At 38.2% G+C, this 23842-nt stretch overlaps 1 protein-coding gene across 6 annotated transcripts in view; it reads left to right on the forward strand.

The window, feature by feature from the left end:
- Nucleotides 1–23842, forward strand: part of PHF3 (PHD finger protein 3) — a 107114-nt gene that overhangs the window by 42577 nt on the left and 40695 nt on the right. For 4 of the 6 annotated variants that reach the window (XM_030849501.2, XM_030849503.2, XM_060283547.2 and 1 more), the window contains 2 exons: nucleotides 10252–10413; nucleotides 18294–20046. In XM_030849501.2, coding sequence (XP_030705361.1) covers nucleotides 10252–10413; nucleotides 18294–20046 — 1915 coding nt within the window. Of the gene's footprint in view, nucleotides 1–9157; nucleotides 9349–10251; nucleotides 10414–18293; nucleotides 20047–20712; nucleotides 21752–23842 lie in introns of those variants that run through there. The other 2 variants (XM_070043448.1, XM_030849504.2) reach the window with 2 other exon arrangements.

Raw genomic sequence — 23842 nt, forward strand, 5'->3', positions numbered from 1 at the left:
TATACTCCAGACCCCTGCGTTTACTTCTTTGGATGTCTCTTGGGCATCTTAAGCTTAAGGTCTAACACTGAATTTTTATTTTTTTTTATTTTTTAAAGCAACTATACTTCAATAAAATTTAAAAAAATATAAGAGGGACACCAGTGCTGTGTCAGTGTCCTGGGGCCACCCTAACAATCACCCCAGCTTAACAACAGAAATGTGTTGTCTCACAGTCCGGAGGCCAGAGTCCAAGTTCACAGTGTCGGCAGGTTTGGTTCCTTCTAAAAGCTGTGGGGAACAGTGTGCTCCAGGCCTCTCTCCTAGCTTCTCGTGACCTCAGGTGTCCTGGGCTTGTAGATGTAACACTGAATTCTTTGTACCCCACCTCCTAGCCCCCCTTGTACCACTTGCACCTGCAGTCTCCCTCATCTCTAGAAATGGCACCTTCTTTCGAGTTGCTCAGCAGAAAACTTTGAAGTCATTCTTTACATACTCTCTTTCACGTTCTGTATTCAGTTGATCGGCAGATCCTGTTGGTATTTTCAGAATACATCCAGAATCTGGCAATTTGTACGTCTCACTTTCTCCACTGCCACTGTGGTTTTAGTGGTTACCATTTCTCATCTGGATTATTGCGTTAGTTTGGAAGTGGCTTCCCTGCTTCTGCCCCTGAGGATTCTCTCCCATCTATTCTAAACAGAGCACCAAGAGTAATCTTGTTAAAAGTTAGATTCTATCACCCTTGTGTTCACAGCACTCTGGTAACTTTCCATTTCACACAAAGGAAAAAGCTGAAGTCCTCATGGCCTGCAAGGATGACTTTAGCTTGCTGCCTTACCTCTCTCTTTTTATCTGCCTTTCTCCCCCTTTTCCCTAATCTGGCCTCACAGACCTGACTCCATTCTGTTCTTCCATCATCCTAGGCATACTCCTGCCTCAGAGTCTAGGTACTTGATGTGCCTTCTAGCTAGAAAGCTACTCCCCCAACTTGTTCAGCTTTGGCTGAGAAGTCACCTCAGCGTTGTCATCCCCAGACTCCTTTGAGCCTGCACAGCGAGCTCCTTTCTTTTGGCCTGGGAGCTCTTGTGCAGGAGACAGCTGGAACCAGTAGTCCTGGCTTTCCCTGGCCATTTGGTTTAAAATTACAGACCACCCTGTGTTCCCTTCCTTGTACTCCCTGTTACTCTTTCCTTTTGTTCATATGGCTTATCAGCCAACATGCCGCGTATCTTATGTATTTGTCTCACCCTCGTTAAAATGAAGCTTCATGGGAACAGTTTTAAAAAATTTTTCTATTTTATGGAAAACATCAAACAAAGCAGCGAGACTTGTATAATGACCCTCATCTACCTGTTACTCATACAGTTAATAGTTGGTCTTTTTTCATTTTTACCCCACTCACTTCTCCTTACCTCCCCCCAACCAAGATTATTTTCAAGCATAGCCCAGAAATCATATTATTTATCTGTAAATATTTCAGCATGTATCTCTAAAATATAAGAAGTCTTTATTTTAAAAAAAGTAATAACACTAATATTATCCTGCCTAAAACAATTAAAGATAGTTTTTAATATTTCCAGATATGCAGTCAGCGTTCAGTTATTTACCCAGTTCCCACTCATTGTTTTCTTTTTACAGTTTGAATTGGAATTGAAATAGGTCAGTCTGTTCATTTGGTTGCTGTGTAACTTTACTATATTTCAGTCTGTGTAAATGCCACCCTCTTACTGTGTATGTATGTGTGTGTGTGTGTATGTGAATATATATATATATATATATATATATATAAAAGAAACCAGGTCATTTGTCTTCAGAATTCTGTATCACTGGTATATGGAATAATCTAGGCCAGTGTGCGACACATAGTAGGAGCTCAATAAATATTTTTTAAGGAATTACCTTAAAGGTACATAACTTATGGTATTTTAGAATGGAATTAAAATGTTAAAAATTTAGGGAATGATTATCATCTCACTCTTATAGTAGCCTGATAGAGTCATGTTGGCAATAAGCGAAATTATTTTGACAGTTGGGAAGGGGTCAAATGAAGGGCACTTAGGGCTATAGAAAACTGTTTTAAAAAAATCTGCCAGGATGTAATAATGGCTGCAGTCTTATTGTTTGCATGTCATGCACTGTGTAGGAAACTGCAGTAGTTTATTCAGTTTTCACAGAAACCTTTCAGCAAAGGGTGGTAATGTCTACATTTTCCCAGTGAAGTAATTGAGGTTCAGTGGGGGAAGTGGAGGGCGATGTGCGTGCTGAGCATTAATGTTTTTCTTAATAAACCTTATAGAACCAGGCACAACTTTTTTTTTGGCAGTGTGCTCTAATTTTTTTTTTTATTACCTTTTTTTAACATCTTGATTGGAGTATAATTGCTTTACAATGTGTTAGTTTCTGCTGTATAACGAAGTGAATCAGCTATATGTATACATATGTTCCCATATCCCCTCCCTCTTGCGTCTCCCTCCCACCCTCCCTATCACACCCCTCTAGGTGGTCACAAAGCACCGAGCTGATCTCCCTGTGCTGTGCGGCTGCTTCCCGCTAGCTGTCTATTTTACATTTGGTAGTGTATTTGTGTCCATGCCACTCTCTCACTTTGTCCCAGCTTCCCCTTCCCCCTCCCCGTGTCCTCAAGTCCATTCTCTATGTCTGTGTCTTTATTCCTGTCCTGTCCCTAGGTTCTTCATTTTTTTTTTTTTAGATTCCATATATATATATTTGTTAGCATACGGTATTTGTTTTTCTTTCTGACTTCACTCTGTATGACAGACTCTAGATCCATCCACCTCAGGACAGGTAACTCAATTTCGTTCCTTTTTATGGCTGAATAATATTCCATTGTATATATGTGCCACATCTTCTTTATCCATTCATCTGTCGATGGACACTTAGGTTGCTTCCATGTCCTGGCTATCGTAAATAGTGCTGCAGTGAACATTGTGGTACACGTCTCTTTTTTTTTTTTTTTTTTGCGGTACGCGGGCCTCTCACTGTTATGGCCTCTCCCGTTGCGGAGCACAGGCTCTGGACACGCAGGCTCAGCGGCCATGGCTCACGGACCCAGCCACTCTGTGGCGTGTGGGATCTTCCCGGACTGGGGCACGAACCCGTGTCCCCTGCATCAGCAGGCGGACTCTCAACCACTGTGCCACCAGGGAAGCCCGGTACACGTCTCTCTTTGAATTATGGTTTTCTCAGGGTATATGCCCAGTAGTGGGATTGCTGGGTCGTGTGGTAGTTCTATTTTTAGTTTTCTAAGGAACCTCCATACTGTTCTCTATAGTGGCTATATCAATGTACATTCCCACCAACAGTGCAAGAGGGTTCCCTTTTCTCCACACCCTCTGCAGGATTTATTGTTTGTAGATGTTTTGATGATGGCCATTCTGACTGGTGTGAGGTGATACCTCATTGTAGTTTTGATTTGCATTTCTCTAATGATTAGTGATGTTGAGCATTCTTTCATGTGTTTGTTGGCAATCTGTATGTCTTCTTTGGAGAAATGTCTCTTTAGATCTTCTGCCCATTTTTGGATTGGGTTGTTTGTTTTTTTGATATTGAGCTGCATGAGCTGCTTGTAAATTTTGGAGATTAATCCTTTGTCAGTTGCTTCATTTGCCAGTATTTTCTCCCATTCTGAGGGTTGTCTTTTTGAGAACCAGACACAACTCTTTAAAACCATGTGCATGTATAACTTAAAAAGGAAAGCTTTAAAAAGTGGCACCAATGATACTACTTCCTTCCGCATGGAAAACCTTTCCAGCTGCTTTTTCTAGGCATTCACGCATGTATTACACATTTTTGGGGAAAATTCTTTTTGACAAAATATTTTTAATGTGAGATGAATTAGAAAGTGTGAATAAGAAGAAGGGAAAAATCCTTTCTGAAATAACCATCATTAGCATTTTGGTGTATGTTTTATTGGTGTGTGTGTGAGAATATAAGGCTTGGGAAACAGTTTCATCATGTGCAGTTTTTTTTCCTCATAAAATGCCTTTATTTAGCATATTGAAGGCTCTGTAGATCTGCAGTGAAGAAACTGTTTTAACTCCGTTTAACCCAGTGTCTTTCTTTTAGATTTGTTTGATAGAAAACCCCTTTCTGTGAAATACTAATCAGTTTTTTCCCAAAGTATGAATTGAGTTTGACAAAAGTTGAAATGTTTGTGCATGTTTAAATATAAGACTTTAGAATGTGTTAAATTTCAGCAGAAAGGATGGATAATTTAATAGTGTTGGAGTAACTGAAGGCAGCATTCTGAAGAAAAAAATTGACACCAGATAATAAAATAAGGTAAGAGAGGGAAAATACTTGCATCAAATAGATAACACAGATATTACATGAAGAGTTCATATAAATTATTGAGAGAGAAACACACTTATTAAGACCTGAGTAGGAGAGTAGGCGAGTAGGCAAAGCTAAAGAAATACAGAAAGGTGGTATATATGTCAAGCTTTTTTAGTCACCATGTTTCTTTTAAAAATCTGAAACTCAGTGCTAGTAAGTTCTTAATTGAGACTTAATGTGAAGCTTTTTGCACTGTAAATTGTTTATACTCTTTATTGAAAGCCATGTGATGAGATTAAAAATGGTAAAATCTATGAATTTGCCTTCTTTGACTCAGTAAACCTGTGTTTTAAAGTTTATTGTAAAGAAGAAATTTAAGAGGGAAAAAAGGTAACATTATTTGTGGTGTTCAACTTAGAAACATAATATCTAAAATGATAAATTCACCCACAAATGACTAATTGTATATAACACAACTTGATGGTGTGTATCTGACGTGGCCTCTTTTTGGAAGGATGTATAAATCATCCATAAAGGAAAGAGCACTCACTGAAGGGAGGCCGAGGAGGGGCTGGGTGGTGGTCTCCTGCGGTGTTCGAGGCGGAAGCTGTGGGGACTCTGTTGCAAGGATGTGTCTGTGTGACTTCTTACTCTCCTTCAAGTCCAGGCCCTGTAGAGTACACACCTAACCTTTATTGTCCTGACACTGGAAAGAGATCATGCTCTTTAGTTTTTTCTCAAGTCTGACATTTAGTGCCAAGTTTCATAATAGAGGAGATAAGTGTCCTAGAAGTGGTTGAGTTTGGCTTCTGCGCTGCCAGCGTGAGTTAAGGCATGTCAAATGTGAAGAGTCCCCGGTGTACTATGGTTCTCCCTTTTGTATGGTGTAAGGTGATGTAAACTAATCCCAGTTTTGAGAAATTCAATAAATTTAGCTTTAAATATTTCAGTTCTATTCTTTCTATCTCATTTACCTCCTCTCTTCAAGAAGATAGATGTGAATTAAATAGTAGTATTTGTGTCAGGAGGGCTTCACATAGGCCTGACTCAGCAGATTTAAGGAGGGCCATTTGTAGGTGAGGATGGGAGTTTTAATGTGGTCTAAATTCAGGCTCAAGGAGATTCTGAGTATGATTACAGATTTTGTGCCAGAATTTCAAAATGGGAATGACACCTAATTCTGAAATGTGGGAGGGAGGAAAAACATATTGTTTTCCCACATTATCATGCTTGCCTCCTACATAATTCAGGCCGTTGCTTTTTTTTTCTTTTTTGATAACCCCAAATTCCCTTTTTAGTGGATGTGTTGAGTAGGACTGGCCACTTTTTTAAAAACTGGAAATCAAATACTGAATCTTAGTTTGCCTGTAGCAGTGGGAGGGGCAGATGTGGGAGGTCCCTGAGAATAAGCAGTGTTTTGAAAAGAACACAGATTCTCCTTCACTTCTTTCTGTTCATTTTCTTAGTGGAAGCTACGAAAGTTAAGCGAAGTGGAAGTTGAACGATTTAAAACGTAAATACCTAATTGGGAGGGTTTTGCCAGAGATAATTCATTCTGTACTCTGAATTACATTAATCAAATAAATGGATTAGAAGAAAGAAATTTCAGGTAGTTTTTTTAATGGTTGATTTGTTCTGGGAGGAGTTGAGGGAAAAAAGTAAGGGAAAAAGAATACATAAATGTTGATGGTGGGGTCCATGATGGGGGAGACTGAACAGAAGTCAGCATTTTCTAAGTGCCAGGTTCTGTTCCAAGCCCTTCACACACACTGATTTAATCATCACAGCGCCCCTCTGACTGCTAGTGTGATCTCCATTTTATAGAAGAATTTGAGGCACAGCTAGGTTAAGTAGTTGCTTTGGTTGTTGGGGGCCTACTTCTGCTTGAGAGCCCTGGAAATGTTGGAGACAGTATTAGAGCTTGATTTAATGTCAGGGTGACTTTTTGAGATGAAGAAGAAGCCAGGAGCTGCAGGAGTACAAAGAAGATGCCATTCTCGGAAACCTCACTTCTGAGAAGCATCTCACATGCAGTCTTAAGTGTTCTAATTGTAGGTTGTTGACTTAATAGGTTTTAAGCTACTGAGGCCTCAGGCATCCCTCAGCTCCCAGAGTTATTTCCAGCAGTGGAAGATGCTCAGATCTCTTGCTTTTTCCCTCCTCCGTTCTCACTGTCCTCCTCCCTCTTTGCCCATTCTCTCGCCCTTCTCCTTCCCTCACTCCCTCTTTTGTGTGGAGGGGACTCTACCACCTCCCCTCCCCCCCCCGTTTCTTTTACTTACACAGAAAAATCATCTTTCATCCCTTTAACTTCCTTCAGCCGATGGTCTTCATTTTCTTTTACCCTTAAATTTCTTGAAAATAAATGAAAGAGAAACTGCCATTGTCATTCTTCACTTACTCACTTTTTAACCTCTTGTCATCTGGTCTCTGCTTCTGTGTTTCACGTTAGTGGATTTTTCTCCTTCCTTTGTTCTCTCTGTAGCAGTTAGCCTTCCCGATCCCTGAAATTCTCCTTACCCTTCTTTTGTGATGGTGTGTTAACTTTGATACTTCTTTTGCCTGCTCTTTTTTTTCATTCAGAAAGTTAAGTCGTTACCTTACTTTCAAATTTATTCTTTCTAACTTCTCTCTTTCAGTTAATTGAAACATTTCTCTCTCGATCATCAAAGTTTAAATTTTCCAGGTCCCTTGTTTCCCCTAATTCTTTTATTTAGCAAGTGTTTCTGGAGTAGCCACTATGACTCTGGGTTCTGGAGTTTCAGTGGTGAATAAGAGACAAAGTCCCTGGATTGTAGAGATTACATTCTAGTGGAAAATTACACGTTTTATTGGATAGTGAAACACATTTTAAAGGATAAAATATGCTAAGGGTCAGGAGGCAGTGGTGGGAGAATGCTGTTTTGGATAAGATCCTCAGGAAAGGTTTCTGTGAGAAGGTCGATTTTGAGTGAAACCTGAACGAAGCGGGAGAGTGAGCCATGTGACTGTCTGGGAGGAGAGCGCTCCAGGCAGAGGATGATCAAGTGAAATGACCCTGAGGTGTTCCGGAGAGACCAGTGTGACTGGAGCACAGTGAGTCAGTGGTAGGAGAGAAGTCAGGGAATTTGGTGGGGGAAGCCCTTCTTAGGACCCTGGAGACCCTGGCTAGGATTTTAACATACATCTGAGTGTGTTTGTAAGGGTTTGGAGGGTCTTGTCAGAAGAATGGTAACGTGATACAACTTTATATTTTAGAAGACTGTAAAATATAGTTATGACTGTGTGGAGAATAAACTGTGTGTGTGATGAGTGTATGTGTGTGTGTGTGCATGTGTGTATAGGAGGTGGCCATAGAGGAACGTGGGACACTAGGAGACTTAAAGTAGTTTTGGTGGGAGAAGATGGTGATGTGGAGTAGAATGTGAGCTGTGGAGGTGATCAGTGGTGATCAGGCGGGTGGTGTGTTCTGTAGATAGAACTAGCAGCTTGAGCAGACCTCTTGGATGTGGGATATGAGGAGAGAGGAGCTGGTTGAATGGAGTTTCCATTACTGGGACTCTCTTAGGACAGTTTTACTGAGGGGAGAGGGAATGGGTGGAATCAGTGTTTATTTTCTATTTGTTAACCTTGAGATACCTGGTAGACAACCTAGTGGACAGGTCAAATTACACTCTTCCAGAGGTCCAGTGTGAGCTTGGGGCTGCGGAAGGTAACTTCGGGGAGTCACGCTTGACTGGGTGGGATCATTTAGGGAGGGTGGAGTGCGTATAAAGGGTAGGTGGGAGTACTGAGCCCTCAGGTCCTGTCCTGTGTGATCGCTGCAGGAAGAGCTCCATAAAGGGTGCTGAGCAGAAGTAGCTCGTGAGGGAGGAGCGTGTGATTTCAGAGGTTAAGTGAGGAGAAGGGATTCAGGAAAGGGTGAGGGGTCAGCTGTGTCAGCTGCTGCCAGGAAGTGGAATAAGATAAAATCTAATAATTGACCTTTGGATTTGGCTTTGCTGAATCCTGTTGATTCTGCTTTGCAATATAGCCCTAAAATTCGTAACACACCTTTTTACTCCCTGCCAACGAACACTGTCAATCAGATTTTAATTACCTTTCTCCTGGACTGTTTTTTGAATTATTACTTTCTCTCCTGATTACAATACAAAACTCATGTTTATTGTAGAAAATGTGGAAAACACAGAGACAGTATAACAGTGATTAAAAAAAACCCAATTCTTCACCCCACCTAACCACTAGGTGGTCATTGGTAACACTGTGGTGCCTTTCCCCATCCATTTCTGTCTCTGCATACTTGTAATGCATATGATGCATAACTTTCGCTTTTTAAAATGAACGTGGTGGAACTATTAATCTAATGTTAAAAATTCTTTGAGAATGTGTGTGAATGTGTGGCAGCATAAGTATTCCATCAGAGTAGCCGTCTAACCGAACGCCCCACCTGTTTCCCCTAATTATATCTTAAATGAGTCCTGATGAATTTTCCTAAGATACATTCTTCTTCTCTAAGCTTTTAGTGCCTATAGCGTAGTGATTAAAAGCATGGACTCTGTTTTTGAGTGTAATTCCATGCATATAGCAGGAAATATGCAAGATAGGAAAAAAGAATACTTATCTTTTATAGAATAACTATTGTTAAAATTTTCATCTGTTTCCTGCTAATCATTTTTGTCTAAATGTACCTATACAACATTTCATTTGTCTGTTACTAACAAGGATCACACTGTTTTCTAGCCAGAAAATTTTTTTTCATAATTTACTCTCTCGTCTATACTTTATAATATATTGGTCAAAGTATATAAGCAGTTTTGTGATTGTTGTCAAATTGCTCTTCGAAAAGATTGTACCATTTGAAAGTATATTTATAAAGAATTTTGTTCTCTTTAAATTTTAGGATAGACCACTATCTTGTTGAACTCTTAAATGAAGTTCTACTTGGATACAAAGATGAGGACTAGATAACTTCTTGAGGTTCCTCCTAACCCCTAGGATGAAGATAATAACTAACATTTGTGTAGTGCTCTAAAGTTTACAAAGTGAGTTCTCATACATCATCTCACTTGATCCTCACAACAGCCCTGTGAGGTAGGTAGGACAGGTATTGTTATTCTCATTTAAGAGATAAACTAGAGAGGTTAAGGGACTTAGTCAGGTTTTATTTAAATGTTTTAGCAGAGACTTGAGACGAGGACGTATGATCTAAATAATCACATTCTTTTTACAAGATCTCATACAACTGCACATTTAGAATTGCTGTGTGTCAGCTAGTGAAGTGACATCTGTTAGATACAGAAATAAGCCTGTTGATAATATAAATACAGTGTTCCCCAGTCCTTTTCCATGCCCCCTCCCCTGCTGTTAAATGAATGACTCTATCTCTCTTTTGACTAGGGGAAGGTAATTTAATTGTATAGTTCTATTTAAACACCTATTTTCCCTAGCATTTGGGGGAGGGGAAGTTATATTATGTTTTTCATTTCTGTGTGTGTGCGTGTGTGTGTGCTTGCTACAACTTAAGAGTATATCTCCGTTACTCTCACACATGTAGCGTAAAGTCTTCAAGGAATAGATTACAGTTAGAACTAGAATCTTTTGGTTCTAGCATGAACCTAGAATCATAAGCTTTTCAGGGTATTTACTCTTTTTTGTACTACTTTAACCAATTGGGATAATTAAGTATCCAGGTATAGCTGCTTACGATGTTCACAAAGGTACAGTGAATGATAAGTGACAGTGAGTGATAGTGGAGGTCAAATCAAGAAGAATTACAACTAATCTTCTCTTTGACTAGCTGCCTCATACGGTAGAAGTTTGTAAAACTGAACTGCGTGCTTGGTAGTGGCATTATCACATTTTAGGAATAGACCTAGATTTTCAGGACTACTTGGTATTACATTAAACTGTTTCACAGTGTTTTCTGTACTGCCTTTAAATACTTAACATCACCAATATTTTCAAAAAATTTTGTTTTTTTGTTTTTCTTTCTAGTTGTTGGTCTTGACGATATTATGGATGAAGGAGTTGTAAAAGAAAGTGGCAATGATACCATTGATGAAGAAGAACTGATTTTACCTAACAGGAATTTGAGGGACAAAGTAGAAGAAAATTCAGTGAGATCACCAAGAAAATCACCTCGTTTAATGGCACAAGGTAATCCTTCCAGAGAGGACTAGCTAGAAAATCAAGTGTAGGGACAGATGTGATAGGTTGTAAAGTTGCTGAGCAGTGATAGTAGTTTCTTGGTGTTTGCTAATCTGAGCATTTTGATAATCAATTTTGAGATTGTATCAATTTGTTGGTATGATTTTTAAAAATTTTTATTGAAATTACACATTCACATGATTTAAAGAGTTGACTAGTTCTATGAGTTTCCAGTACTTGCCATCCTGCTACTTATTTCCCTTTCCCCAGAGGAAACTACTATTACCGCTTTCATCTGGTTTTGTTAATTTTTTGGTATTTACTTCCATGTCTCTAAGTAACATATGTATCTTGCTACTGCTGGATTATTCTGATGTATGTATTCATTGATTTCCCATTCTGGATGGTGAAGTTAGCATTCTTTCCTCCTCTTGTTCCCCCATCACACAAAAGAACACTTTCTCATCTTTCTGATATATAATTTTGTAAGATCAGTAGTAATTACTTACGTTATTGTGACTCAGTATGCTATTAGTGGTGACCCGTTTAGTGAACTATAGTCGCTTTTCCTATACAACTTTTTGTCTTTCTGATTTAATAATTGATTTTGTTGTTCATTTGCTTATAGTTTTATGCATTCGCACATACAGTTTTCAGTGTACGTTATCAGTAATTCCACCCCAACTACTCTGCCAGTTGTCTGAATCTTTCTTAAAGATATTTGTGCATGTCAGGTGTTCTGTCATTTTCATCTTATTGAGGAAGTGTCTCTGGGGCCCTTCTGATCTGCTTCCGTGTGCACTGTTGTGTTAGTTCTGTATAAGTCAGATGCATGGCTGTTGTCCAGAGAGCTCTTTACTATTCTTCTGAAGATTGTGTTCTGTATTGCAGTTTCTGTTTACTTTTCTTTGAAGTAGCTCCTTCGTTTGGTGACATACCTCTTCTAGTACTTTTGTGAGAAAAAGGAATATGGATATATATTTTTGAAACCTTGTATGTTTGCAAATGTATTTAATATGGTCTCACATTGGAATTATGGTCTGATTGAACATGGAATTCAAGGTTGGAAATTGTTTTTCCTCAGAAATTTGAAAGTGATGCTCCATTTTCAGTTCTGGGAAAATCTCTTGAATTATTTCATTGATTATTTTCCTCTTTATTTTGTCAACTCTTGCTTCCTGGAACTCCTGTTATTCAAGTATTAGATAGCAGGGACTGGCACTTCCATTTTCTTCATCTTTCCACCTCTGTGTTCTTCTTCTACTTGTTGAAATTTTCTCATGTTTATCCTTCAACTTTTTCATCAAATTCTGAATGTTCTTTTTTTGTTCTGGGAATAGTCCTTTTTGTAGCATTTTGGTCTTGTTTCATGCATGCAGTATCTTATGTTGTCTTTCATAAGATACTTACGGTGTTTTAAAGGTTTTTTAGTCTTTTTTTTCTTTTTTTGGTTCTATCTTTCATGTTCAGAGACTTTGCTAAATGTCTGATCATTGATAGCTTGCTCAGTGTTTAACGTTTTGTCAACTATGAGCATCACTGTATGGTAATCTGGCTGTATTACTCTTTGGAGGAATTCCTGTTGTTAGACTTTAGGATTGTTAGATTGTTAGCATATCATGGGAGCCCTTGAGGGAAGCTGATGGGGGCATCTCATCTTTCAGTATATACAAATACACATAATCTTACAGATTTCAGTGTACTTTACTGCTGCTCTTATCTATGCTGGATGTTCCTTAGTCTAGAAACTGTTTTTACACTCCCCAAAGAGTAAACCTCCAGTCTTCGATTAGAACCAACCTGGGAAGGGCAGTTGCCCAACGGATGGAGTAGCAGAGAGGGAGCTTGGGGTCTGACTGCTTTTTAAACAGCTTTCGACTCATCCTGATTTTAACTGCCTGCCTTCCTCCCTACTTTAGAATTATGTGGGATCACCAGTTCCTAAGCCTGTTGAGGTGTTAATGGTATTGGTTCGGCCAGCAGTGCCAGATGACTGTTTATCTTTTTTTGGATGTCCTGCATCAGTTACTTCTTGATCATCTTTTGTTTGACTTCCAAAATTGTCAGTGTTTTCTCTTCTCCTGCCCTTTCTTTCCTTTATTTTACTTTTTAAATTAAAAAAAATTTAATGTCTTTATTGGAGTATAATTGCTTTACAATGGTGTGTTAGTTTCTGCTGTATAACAAAGTGAATCAGCTATACATATACATATGTCCTCATATGTCCTCCCTTTTGTGTCTCCTTCCCACCCTCCCTATCCCACCCCTCCAGGTGGTCACAAAGAACCGAGCTGATCTCCTTGTGCTATATGGCGGCTTCCCACTAGCTAGCTATGTTGCATTTGGTAGTGTATATAAGTTCATGCCACTCTCTCAGTTCCTCGCAGCTTACCCTTCTCCCTCCCCATGTCCTCAAGCCCATTCTCTACGTCTGCATTTTTATTCCTGTCCTGAATCTAGGTTCTTCATTTTTTTCTTTTTTTTTTTAGATTCCATATATATGTGTTAGCATACAGTATTGTTTTTCTCCTTCTGACTCACTTCACTCTGTATGACAAATTGTAGATCATCCACTCACTACAACTAACCCAATTTCGTTTCTTTTTATGGCTGAGTAATATTCCAGCTTCTTTATCTATTCACCTGTCGATGAACACTTAGGTTGCTTCCATGTCCTGGCTATTGTAAATAATGCTGCAGTGAACATTGTGGTACATGGTTCTTTTTGAATTATGGTTTTCTCAGGGTATATGCTTAGTAGTGGGATTGCTGGGTCATATGATAGTTCTATTTTTAGTTTTTTAAGGAACCTCCATACTGTTCTCCATAGTGGCTGTACCAATTTACATTCCCACCAACAGTGCAAGAGGGTTCCCTTTTCTCCAAACCCTCTTCAGCATTTATTGTAGATGTTTTGATGATGACCATTCTGACTGGTGTGAGGTGATACCTCACTGTAGTTTTGATTTGCATTCCTGCAGTGATTAGTGATGTTGAGCATCCTTTCATGTGTCTGTTGGCAATCTGTATGTCTTCTTTGAAGAAATGTCTGTTTAGGTCTTCTGCCCATTTTTGGATTGGGTTGTTTGTTTATTTGATATTGAGCTACATGAGCTGCTTGTGAATTTTGGAGATTAATCCTTTGTCAGTTGCTTCATTTGCTAATATTTTCTCCTATTCTGAGGGTTGTCTTTTGATCTCGTTTATGGTTTCCTTTGCTGTGCAAAAGCTTTTAAGTTTCATTAGGTCCCATTTGTTTATTTTTATTTCCATTTCTCTAGGAGGTGGGTCAAAAAGGATCTTGCTGTTATTTATGTCACAGAGTGTTCTGCCTACATTTTGCTCTAAGAGTTTGATAGTGTCTGGCCTTACATTTAGGTCTTTAATCCACTTTGAGTTTATTTTTGTGTATGGTGTTAGGGAGTGTTCTAATTTCATTCTTTTACATGTAGCTGTCCAGTTTTCCCAGCACCACTTATTGAAGAGGCTGTCTTTTCTCTGTTGTATATTCTTGCTTCCTTTATCAAAGATAAGGTGACCATATGTGCATGCGTTTATCTCTGGGTTTTCCATCCTGTTCCATTGATCTGTATTTCCATCCTGTTCCATTGATCTGTTTTTGTGCCAGTACCATTCTGTCTTGATTACTGTGCCTTTTTAGTATAGTCTGAAGAAGGGAGCCTGATTCCTCCAGCTCTGTTTTTCTTTCTCAAGATTGCTTTGGCTATTTGGGGTCTTCTGTGTTTCCATACAAACTGTGAAATTTCTTGTTCTAGTTCTGTGAAAAATGCCATTGGTAGTTTGATAGGGATTGTGCTGAATCTGTAGATTGCTTTGGGTAGTAGAGTCATTTTCACAATGTTGAATCTTCCAATCCAAGAACATGGTATATCTCTCTATCTGTTTGTTATCATCTTTAATTTCTTTCATCAGTGCCTTATAGTTTTCGGCATACAGGTCTTTTGTCTCCTTAGGTAGGTTTATTCCTTGGTATTTTATTCCTTTTGTTGCAGTGGTAAATGGGAGTGTTTCCTTAACTTCTCTTTCAGATTTCTCATCTTTAGTGTATAGGAATGCAAGAGATTTCTGTGCATTCGTTTTGTATCCTGATACTTTACGAAATTCATTGATTAGCTTTAGTAGTTTTCTGGTAGCATCTTTGGGATACTTTATGTATACTATCATGTCATCTGCAAACAGTGACAGTTTTACATCTTATTTTTCAATTTGGATTCCTTTAATTTCTTTTTCTTCTCTCATTGGTGTGGCTAAAGCTTCCAAAACTATGTTGAACAATAGTGGTGAGAGTGGGCAACCTTGTCTTGTTCCTGATCTTAGCGGAAATGGTTTCAGTTTTTCACCATTGAGAACGTCGTTGGCTGTGGGTTTGTCATATATGGCCTTTATTATGTTGAGGTAGGTCCCCTCTGTGCCTGCCTACTGGAGGGTGTTAATCATAAATGGGTGCTGAATTTTGTTGAACGCTCTCTCTGCATCGATTGAGATGATCATATGGTTTTTATTCTTCAGTTTGTTAATATGGTGTTTCACATTGATTGATTTAGGTATATTGAAGAATCCTTGCACTCCTGGGATAAACCCCACTTGATCCTGGTGTCTGATCCTCTTAACGTGCCTATTTTCTCTTCATTTGTTTGGTCTGGTTGGTTTTTACCTTGCTCCTTCGTCTGCAATGGGTTTCTCTGTCTTCTCATTTTGCTTAACTTACTGTGTTTGGGGTCTTGTTTTCACTGGCTGCAGGTTCGTCGTTCCCGTTGTTTTTGGTGTCTGTCCCCAGTGGCTAAGGTTGGTTCAGTGGGTTGTCTAGGCTTCCTGGTGGAGGGGACTCTTGCCTTTGTTCTGGTGGATGAGGCTAGATCTTGTCTTTCTATTGGGCAGGACTGCGTCTGGTGGTGTGTTTGGGGTGTCTGTGAACTTCATATGATTTTGGGCCGCCTCTCTGCTAATGGGTGGGGTTGTGTTCCTGTCTTGCTAGTTGTTTGGCGTAGGGTGTCCAGCACTGTAGCTTGCTGGTTGTTGAGTGGAGCTGGGTTTTAGTGTTGAGATGGAGATCTCTGGGAGAGCTTTTGCCGTTTGATATTACATGGAGTTGGGAGGTCTCTGGTGGACCAGTGTTCTGAACTTGGCTCTCCCACCTTAGAGGCACAGGCCTGACACCCGGCCGGAGCACCGAGATCCTGTCAGCCACACGGCAAAAAAATGAACGGCAGTTACACTGAAAGGTGCCTTATTAATAGCAAGAATGGAAGCCGGAAAACAGTTGATTGTCATTTGTCACGTGCTGAGGGAAAATAACTGTCACAGTAGAAACTATGTCCCCCAAACTTTCAGATAAGTGGTTTATTACCGAGGATATTAAAGCACAGGAGCCAACAGCCAGATGAAGAGATTCATAGGGTGAGGTCAAGAACAAAGAAACTTCAGTCCAGCAAGCACTGTGGCGCGTGGAGGCGTTCTACTTCACCATTCAGAAGCTCTCTGAAACCCCTCCTTTTGGATTTTAATGGTGCCTTCACTACACAGGCATGGTTCGTTAAATTCTTAAGGCATTGGTCCTTTCTTTCCTTTTAGGTTCATAGCTTTTGCATAGCTCTAATGTGTGGTTTTGAGAAGTGGATTATTAGCTCAGATGCATATATTTACTTCATCATCTTTTCCTCAGTTTTTTAAAAAATCGGTTATTTGGTATGTATTTGTGACTTTGAGAAACAAAAAGAGTAGAATGAACATTATAGACAAATAATAGTAACGTTTGGCCTATACCGCCCGGCTTCAAACTAAGGCAGTTTATAGTTAGAGGAGAAAGAGTTACTTTATCCTCTGTCAGTTAATCAATTACTATTGGAAAACAATTTTTTATCTGAATACCTTCACAGTTGAATGTGCTGTTCATTTATCAACCACTTAGGTAATGGGTGTTAAAAGTTCTTCATTTATTTTATTTCAGGGCATATAAGTATAGTAGAGCTATAAATTATTACAGGCTGTCTTCAGAGCTTTAAAAATTATCTAAATATTAATAACAATCCATTAAAATTTTAGTTATTTTAAAATGTTATATATTTGAGCATGAGTGGTTCATAATCCACTAAGTAAGTTTTTTTTTTTTTCCGGTACGCGGGCCTCTCACTGTTGTGGCCTCTCCCGTTGCGGAGCACAGGCTCCAGACACGCAGGCTCGGCGGCCATGGCTCACGGGCCCAGCCGCTCCCCGGCATAAACCCGCGTCCCCTTCATTGGCAGGCGGACGAACTCTCAACCACTGCGCCACCAGGGAAGAGCCCCCCTTTTTTAAAAAAAAAAAAATTATTTTTTATTTTTGGCTGCATTGGGTCTTCATTGCTGCGTGTGGGCTTTCTCTAGTTGTGGCGAGCAGGGGCTACTCTTCATTGCGGTGTGAGGGCTTCTCATCACAGTGTCTTGTTGCGGAACACGGGCTCTAGGAGTGCAGGCTTCAGTAGTTGCAGCACGCGGGCTCAGTAGTTGTGGCTTGTGGGCTCTAGAGTGCAGGCTCAGTAGTTGTGGCGCACGGGCTTAGTTGCTCAGCGGCATGTGGGATCTTCCTGGACCAGGGCTCGAACCTGTGTCCCCTGCACCACCAGGGAAGCCCCCACTAAGTAAGTTTTTGAAGTTGTTGGGTACTTACCTGATGACCAAATATTGTGCCAAGTCCTGGGGAATTAGAAAGGGTCTCCAAGATAGGATGACCATATAATTTATTGTCCAAATGGGGACACTTTTGAGTGTCATGACTACAAGCATCAACTAGGACTGTTAGAGACAAATGAGGAGGACCTGTGACACCTTCTGTAAGAGTTTCACAGGTTCAGTGATATGTGACAAATTAGGAAAATGTTCTAAATGCTGGTGCATAGTAGCGTTTTGCATTAAAAAGGAAGGAGACTTTTTAAAGATTTGTGATGTTCAGTTTTCATACAGAGTTGATTCAGAGGTATTGGATATGCATAGGCTTGGATATAGCTTCTTATTTTGTATTTCAATTTTTGGGTTGTTTTTTTACTTAGTGAATTATTATTATTTTTTTTCCTTAGTGAATTATTTAGCTTTCTTTCCAGCTTCTTTTCACTTTGTGTTTCTTTTTCCCTTGGAGGATGTATCCAGATAAGGAAAGGAGGAAAGTCTCAGTTAGTGGATTCTTTGTTAGGAGCATTGTTACAAGTGGGAAGCTTTATTAAATTATTTTCATACTTTATGCATTTTCCCTTATGATACATTTTCTTGGTTTAAATCTCTTTAATTATAATTTCTCTTTTTGTTGATCTGTGTCTAGTACTCTAGTGTATATTTCATTTCTTAAAATATTCAAGCTATTCGAGGAATAGCTTGAATGCTAAAATGGATATAAGGAAAGCACATTCATAAAGACATTAGAGTTCTTTTGAGTCTGTGCTTTGAAACTCACATAGATCCTGTTTGTGATAGGTGGTTTAGTTCAGATTTTATTGGCACCTGAATTTGTTTGGTTTTATATACTTAAAGGTATTTAATGTTTACAACTGTATGACAGCCTTGCTTTAAGATGGGTAGTAATATCAAGGAACCTCATTGATTTTACCCCCAGCTTACTTGCATAGAAAAGAAGCTTGATGAAAATATTTTTTATTGTAAAGTATAATATCAGTCTGAATTTTATACAGGTTATTTTCTGCCCCAGAATTATAGAACTTTGATAAGTGTATAAAAAATGTAACCATCATCATGAGTAGATGTCAGTACATTTTCTTTGAAATGGGAAAATAAATTTTATAGCTCAGAATAAAGAAGTGATGTATTCTAAATTGCGTTGAAATAAAAACACATGGCAAAATAACTAAGTTTTCTTTTATTTATTTTTTTCCCTTGTGATAGAACAAATAAGAAGTTTGCGACAAAGCACTATTGCCAAGCGTTCAAATGCAGCACCTTTAAATAGCACAAAAAAGGCATCAGGGAAGACTGTGTCCGCCCCTAAAGCAGGGGTGAAACAACAAGAAAGGTGTCAGATGAAAGAAGAAATTGGTACATCACCGAAACCCGAGCACCAGAAAGAGAGCAGGAGGGGCCGCCGACACAGTGGACAGATCGAAGCAGCCGTTGCATCTTGTCTGGAAATGAAGGGTGAAGCTGGGTTGGATTCTGAGCAGAAGTGTAATAATCAGGGAGAAGAAAATGTGCCATCTCATGAGTTAAACTGTCCACTCCTTTCAGAGACTTGTGTTAGTATTGAAGAAAAGAAAAATGAAACTCTGATGGAGTGTAAAGCCAAGACTGTTAGCCCATTGTTTAAGTTTTCAGGTAAAGAAGAACATGAACGGAACGATTCCATTTCAGGTAAAGTGGATGGGACTGTTGTTGAAGAAATGAAGGTAGAAGGAGAAGTTGAACAAGAATCAAAGGAGACAATGAAATTACCCCACGAAGATGACAGTGTCAATGAGGAACCCGCATCTTCCGTTACTTTCTCTGGCAATGCTGCTTGTACAAACCCAAATGAGAAAGAAAAGAACCTTGTCAGTTTGTCTGGTTCTGTGGATGAAGTAAATGAATGTAGTTTGGAATCGAAAGATAGCGTGGAAGTTGCTGATAAAGCTGAGAACTCCCTTCAGAGAAGTGAAATGGAAATGGCTTACTGTAAAGACACAGAGTCTGATGATAAGCCGTTGGAGGGCACCAGATTTAATAAATCAAACTTAGAGGTGGTTAATACTAGTGCTTTTGAACCAGAAAGTAGTATTTTAGAAAATGCTGTTTGTGATGCACCTGACCAAAATTCAAAGCAGTTGAATATTGTTGAAAGTATTAAAATGGAGTCTCATGAAACAGCAAACCTTCAAGATGACAGAGACAGCCAGTCAAATAGTGTTTCTTGCTTAGAGTCAAAAAACATAAAACCCAAACATACAAAACCTGTAATTCATTCTAAGCAAACCATGACCACAGATACTCGGAAAAAAGTTGTTGGAGCAAAGCATGAATTAATGCATAACGTAACTAAAGTTAATGTCAAAAGTGTGAAGCGAAATGCTGATGAATCAGAATCTAAGCAAAATTTTCATAGGCCAGTCAAAGTGAGAAAGAAACAAGTTGATAAGGATTCAAAGATTCAGAGTTGCAATTCTGGGGTTAAATCTGTAAAAAATCAGGCTCATTCTGTATTCAGAAAGATATCACAAGATCAAAATTTAGTACAGATTTCCAAACCCTTAACTCATTCTTTGAGTGAAAAGCCTCACGGTCACCCTGGTTGCTCAAAAGAACCTCATCATCCTGCACAAACTGGACATTTGTTGCATTCCAGCCAGAAACAGTGCCATAAGCCCCAGCAGCCGGCTCCAGCAGTGAGAACCAATAGTCATGTGAAGGAAGAGCTTGAGCACACAGGTGGTGTAGAACATTTTAAGGAAGAGGATAAATTGAAATTAAAAAAACCTGAGAAGAACCTACAACCCCGTCAAAGAAGAAGCAGCAAAAGTTTTTCTTTGGATGAGCCACCGTTGTTCATTCCAGATAATATAGCTACTGTAAAACGGGAAGGCTCAGATCATAGCTCTTCATTTGAAAGCAAATATATCTGGACTCCCAGCAAGCAGTGTGGGTTTTGCAAAAAACCACATGGCAACAGGTGTGTGTGTGTGTGTGTGTGTGTATGTATATGTGATATGTACATTAAAGAGAAATTGCTTTTTTTTTAGGGTGGGATTAGTGTGAGAATTTTTTATAGAAAGAGATTATTTAACATACAAAGACTTTTGCACAAACAGAAACCCCTCATCAATCCCGGATATATGATAGTAAGATGGAGCCACTGAATTTACAAATATGCCACCCTAGAAACTTTAAAACACATAGTCTGACCAAAAGCTGGTATATATGGAAATGTTTTATCATTGTGACCAGTTAGTGTAATTTAGTCATTGCATCTTAAAAAAAAAAATCAGAAAATTGTTATAGTGCTTTGGGTCTGTAGGTTATATATTACTTTGTCTGGCTTGAGAAGAACTGGTAATAAATTGTGAAGGGCATAATGGAAATTCTACATATATACTTTCAAATGAAGCACACTTACTATGACTTAATACCACTACTTCATAACTATCAAACTTGACCTTAGAATGAAATTTGATAGCTAAAACAACTGTTAAATAGCGCAAGGGAATTTTGTATGTAACATGGAATGGAGTGAAACATGTATTTTGTTTTTTGAATGTTCTAGTGATTTAGGTTTCTTGTGAATTCTAATGTTTTAGGAAGTGATTTTATAGCACTGCCGTTGTCATTCTTTCCTTAGGATTCAGTATTCTATAGTTTTATGACACTGCCACCCTCCCCGCCCATGTATTTTGCTAGCTTTTTGAGAAAAAGAGAACAAGAGGTGAAGTGGAGTTTCCAGCTACAAGATTATCCTGTTCAAGTTTTGAGATTGCTGTTGGAACTTCTATCAACATTGATATGATAAAAGAACATTGTAACTTGTACATTGTAATATTATCTTTACTCATGAAAGTAAATGTTAGAACGATTTCCCAGCACAATTAGATTACATGAAAATGAAAGTCCTTAGGGAGGGACAGTTTAGTGCAGTGCTGTGTAACACATTATTTTGGTATGGAGGGTGTGGTTGGGAGTTCTTGGGTCTATTCTGTAAAAAATAACTTTTATGTCAAGGGGTTTTTTCATTTGTGATTCAGCCCATGGCCTATTTTTAGTGTCAGTGGTTACTTTATAACAGCATATTCCAGTTTTTAAAACTTGTGACTTGTTTGAATATAGTGCTACATTTGCCCTCACTTTTGTGCTGTTTATTATGCTTTTTTGTTTAAAACACCTTATTCAAATATTCTCAAGTGGGCCTAAGAGAATTAAGGGCTGGATGGTCCTTGTAAGTGCTCTTTTAAGTTAGCCCTTTTTTCTTTGCCAGCATCTTCTAAAAACCATCATACTGACATGTTGTCAGAGTATGAAATAGGAGCCTTAAACTGAGTGAGTTTCTGAAATGAAACTTTGGTCTAGAGTTGGAAGACATATTATAATGTAACTTTTTTGGAGATAAACTTCTGTTATGATGGCGTGGTCCTCAGGAGTTTGCCCAGGCTTTTGAATGATGACTGTCACTTCCCCAATATCAGTTATTTTCCTAAAATGAAGATTGTTAAGTCCCATTTTTTTTTTACCTAAGGCTGCCTTTTGGATCTAACCTATAAAACCTAGAGTTTCTTTGCCCCAGGCTGGAAAATGACATAGAATATTAGATGTGTAGGGATTTTGAGTTTACCCTATGTAATCGACATGAATAATATGTAATAATACTGGAAACTATCAATTTTGGAAGCAGCATTTCACATTCAATTTTGTAAATAAAGAAGCCTAAGTAATTGATTGTTTTTTTCTTTACATATTAACTAGCCTTCACTACTTCTTTGATGCACTCTGCTTGTATATATTGAGGTTACTCAAAAAATGCACGTGTCACACAGCATGTAGTTTTCCTAGTTTAATCCATGTGTGAGAATATGAATTTATTAGGAAGGACATATGTGGAAATAACTTCATCCATATCTTTGATCTCATGCGCCAGCTACATTCATTGAAAGCTATTTGTTAATACGACATTTTTTTAGCACTTGTGACAAATTTACTTATGTAAAGATGATTTTATAACTCTTCAGCATTTTACATGTGTTGCAACTGAGGTTAGCTTCCTGTATGTGCTTCCAGTTGGAAATTATATTTTTAAATACGGATTCATTCATGGCATGGCCAAATGTAATATTCGACCATAAGCAACTTCTGTATGTATCCTAAAGATAGTAGGCATTGACTGCCTCACAGTTTACACTTCATGCTGTTGTTTTGGCTTCCATTTATTTTCCTGATTCAGCCTTGTAGCTAAGGTATATTCATTACTTTAAAAGCCATACTATTTAATACTTTTTAAAAAAACTTATCTTTGAACGTCTTTTAAACATAAGCCAGTTGACGTTTTGGAAGGAAGAAGTCTTAGTCTTTTCATAATACCTACCTTGTAGTTTCTAGTATTTCCCTGCCTCTCCAGATGACATTTGTATCTTCAGTTTGTATTACACTTTCTAGCCCAGTTGTAGAAGATTAGCTCATTGGATGAAATTTAGAAACAAAAAAATATCCTTAGCGTAATGGAGTCATAGCTTTATACTCAAACAAGAAACCTTTTTCTGAGAAGGAAATTTTCTCTTAGAGAAAGTGATTCTGGTTTTTCTCAGGAGTTTAAGAGTTTGATAGAAAAGTACTTTTCTCTGCAGACTAGACTGTTAGTGACAAAAACAATGATTTAATGTTTCTGTGGAATAAAATCATTTTACCCTAGAAAAGAGTGAGTACATATACATTCACAGTAATACAGTCTTAGTTGTTACTTAAAGGAACCACTTATCAGAACTTAACGGCTCATCTTGTAACAGCTCCATTAGTGAATTTGTGATATGACTTTTTAAGAACAGGAATTCTCAATGTTGCTTTTGTAGTTTACTTTGAAGAAACTTGAAAATTTTCTAAGAATATATTTTGGTTTTTGCCAAGAAGATTAGAATTAAGATTACATTTTAAATTAGGTTTAAATTATAGTAGGATTTAAAATTTTGTGAATGAATGTATAACAGTAGGAGAACAAAACATAAATATTTCTGAACTTTTCCATTTAACTGATTTCATGCTGACTTGGTCCAGTTAATTCAGAGTTAATCTTTTACCACACATTAATTTTTTTTAGTGAAATATTTAACACCTGGGTTATAGTCTTATCTTTGAGTGATTTCGCCTTTTGGTAATCAGAACTTCAAGGACAGAGCAGAAAATGGGAGGGTAATTATGTTAGCTATTTGGTCCATACTCCCTCTCCCTTTTTAAGCCATGAAACGTAATATGAAAAGGGAAGACAGTGTATCTTCTCTTTTTGTGATAGGACACTTAATAAAGTTCATAGTACTGGTAATATTTCCTTTTCTGAAATTTTCCAGTTTCACTTTCAAGTGAATCAATTACATTTTCCCCTAGGACATATAATTATTTTTATCAATGTCATTTTTTGTTTTGATTTCTCAAAATTTTAACTGCATTATTTTTTATATAAAATCTTATTATTAGGATACGTCTGGATGGCACTGTAGTTTTGAGGTTTGTTTTTCAGAGCTTCTCAAGTTTGAGGAGATATTTCCATAAATAAACTGGGGGCATGGTGATATAATGAATACATTCCACATCATAAAATGACTCTATACTGGTTGAATAAAGATTTGAAGTTTCCTAATGGGTTTGTTAGATTTGGATTTGGGGCAAAAGCATAGCCATGGTCATAGTATGTGTCCTATTGAAACTGTTCCAGGCTTGCTTTGAAGAAATTATTAATATAGCTGAGATGGGAAATCACATTAGCTTTCCTTCAA

The sequence above is a fragment of the Globicephala melas genome, chromosome 14 (genome assembly GCF_963455315.2).
Source record: "Globicephala melas chromosome 14, mGloMel1.2, whole genome shotgun sequence".
NCBI classification, from domain to species: Eukaryota; Metazoa; Chordata; class Mammalia; order Artiodactyla; family Delphinidae; genus Globicephala; species Globicephala melas.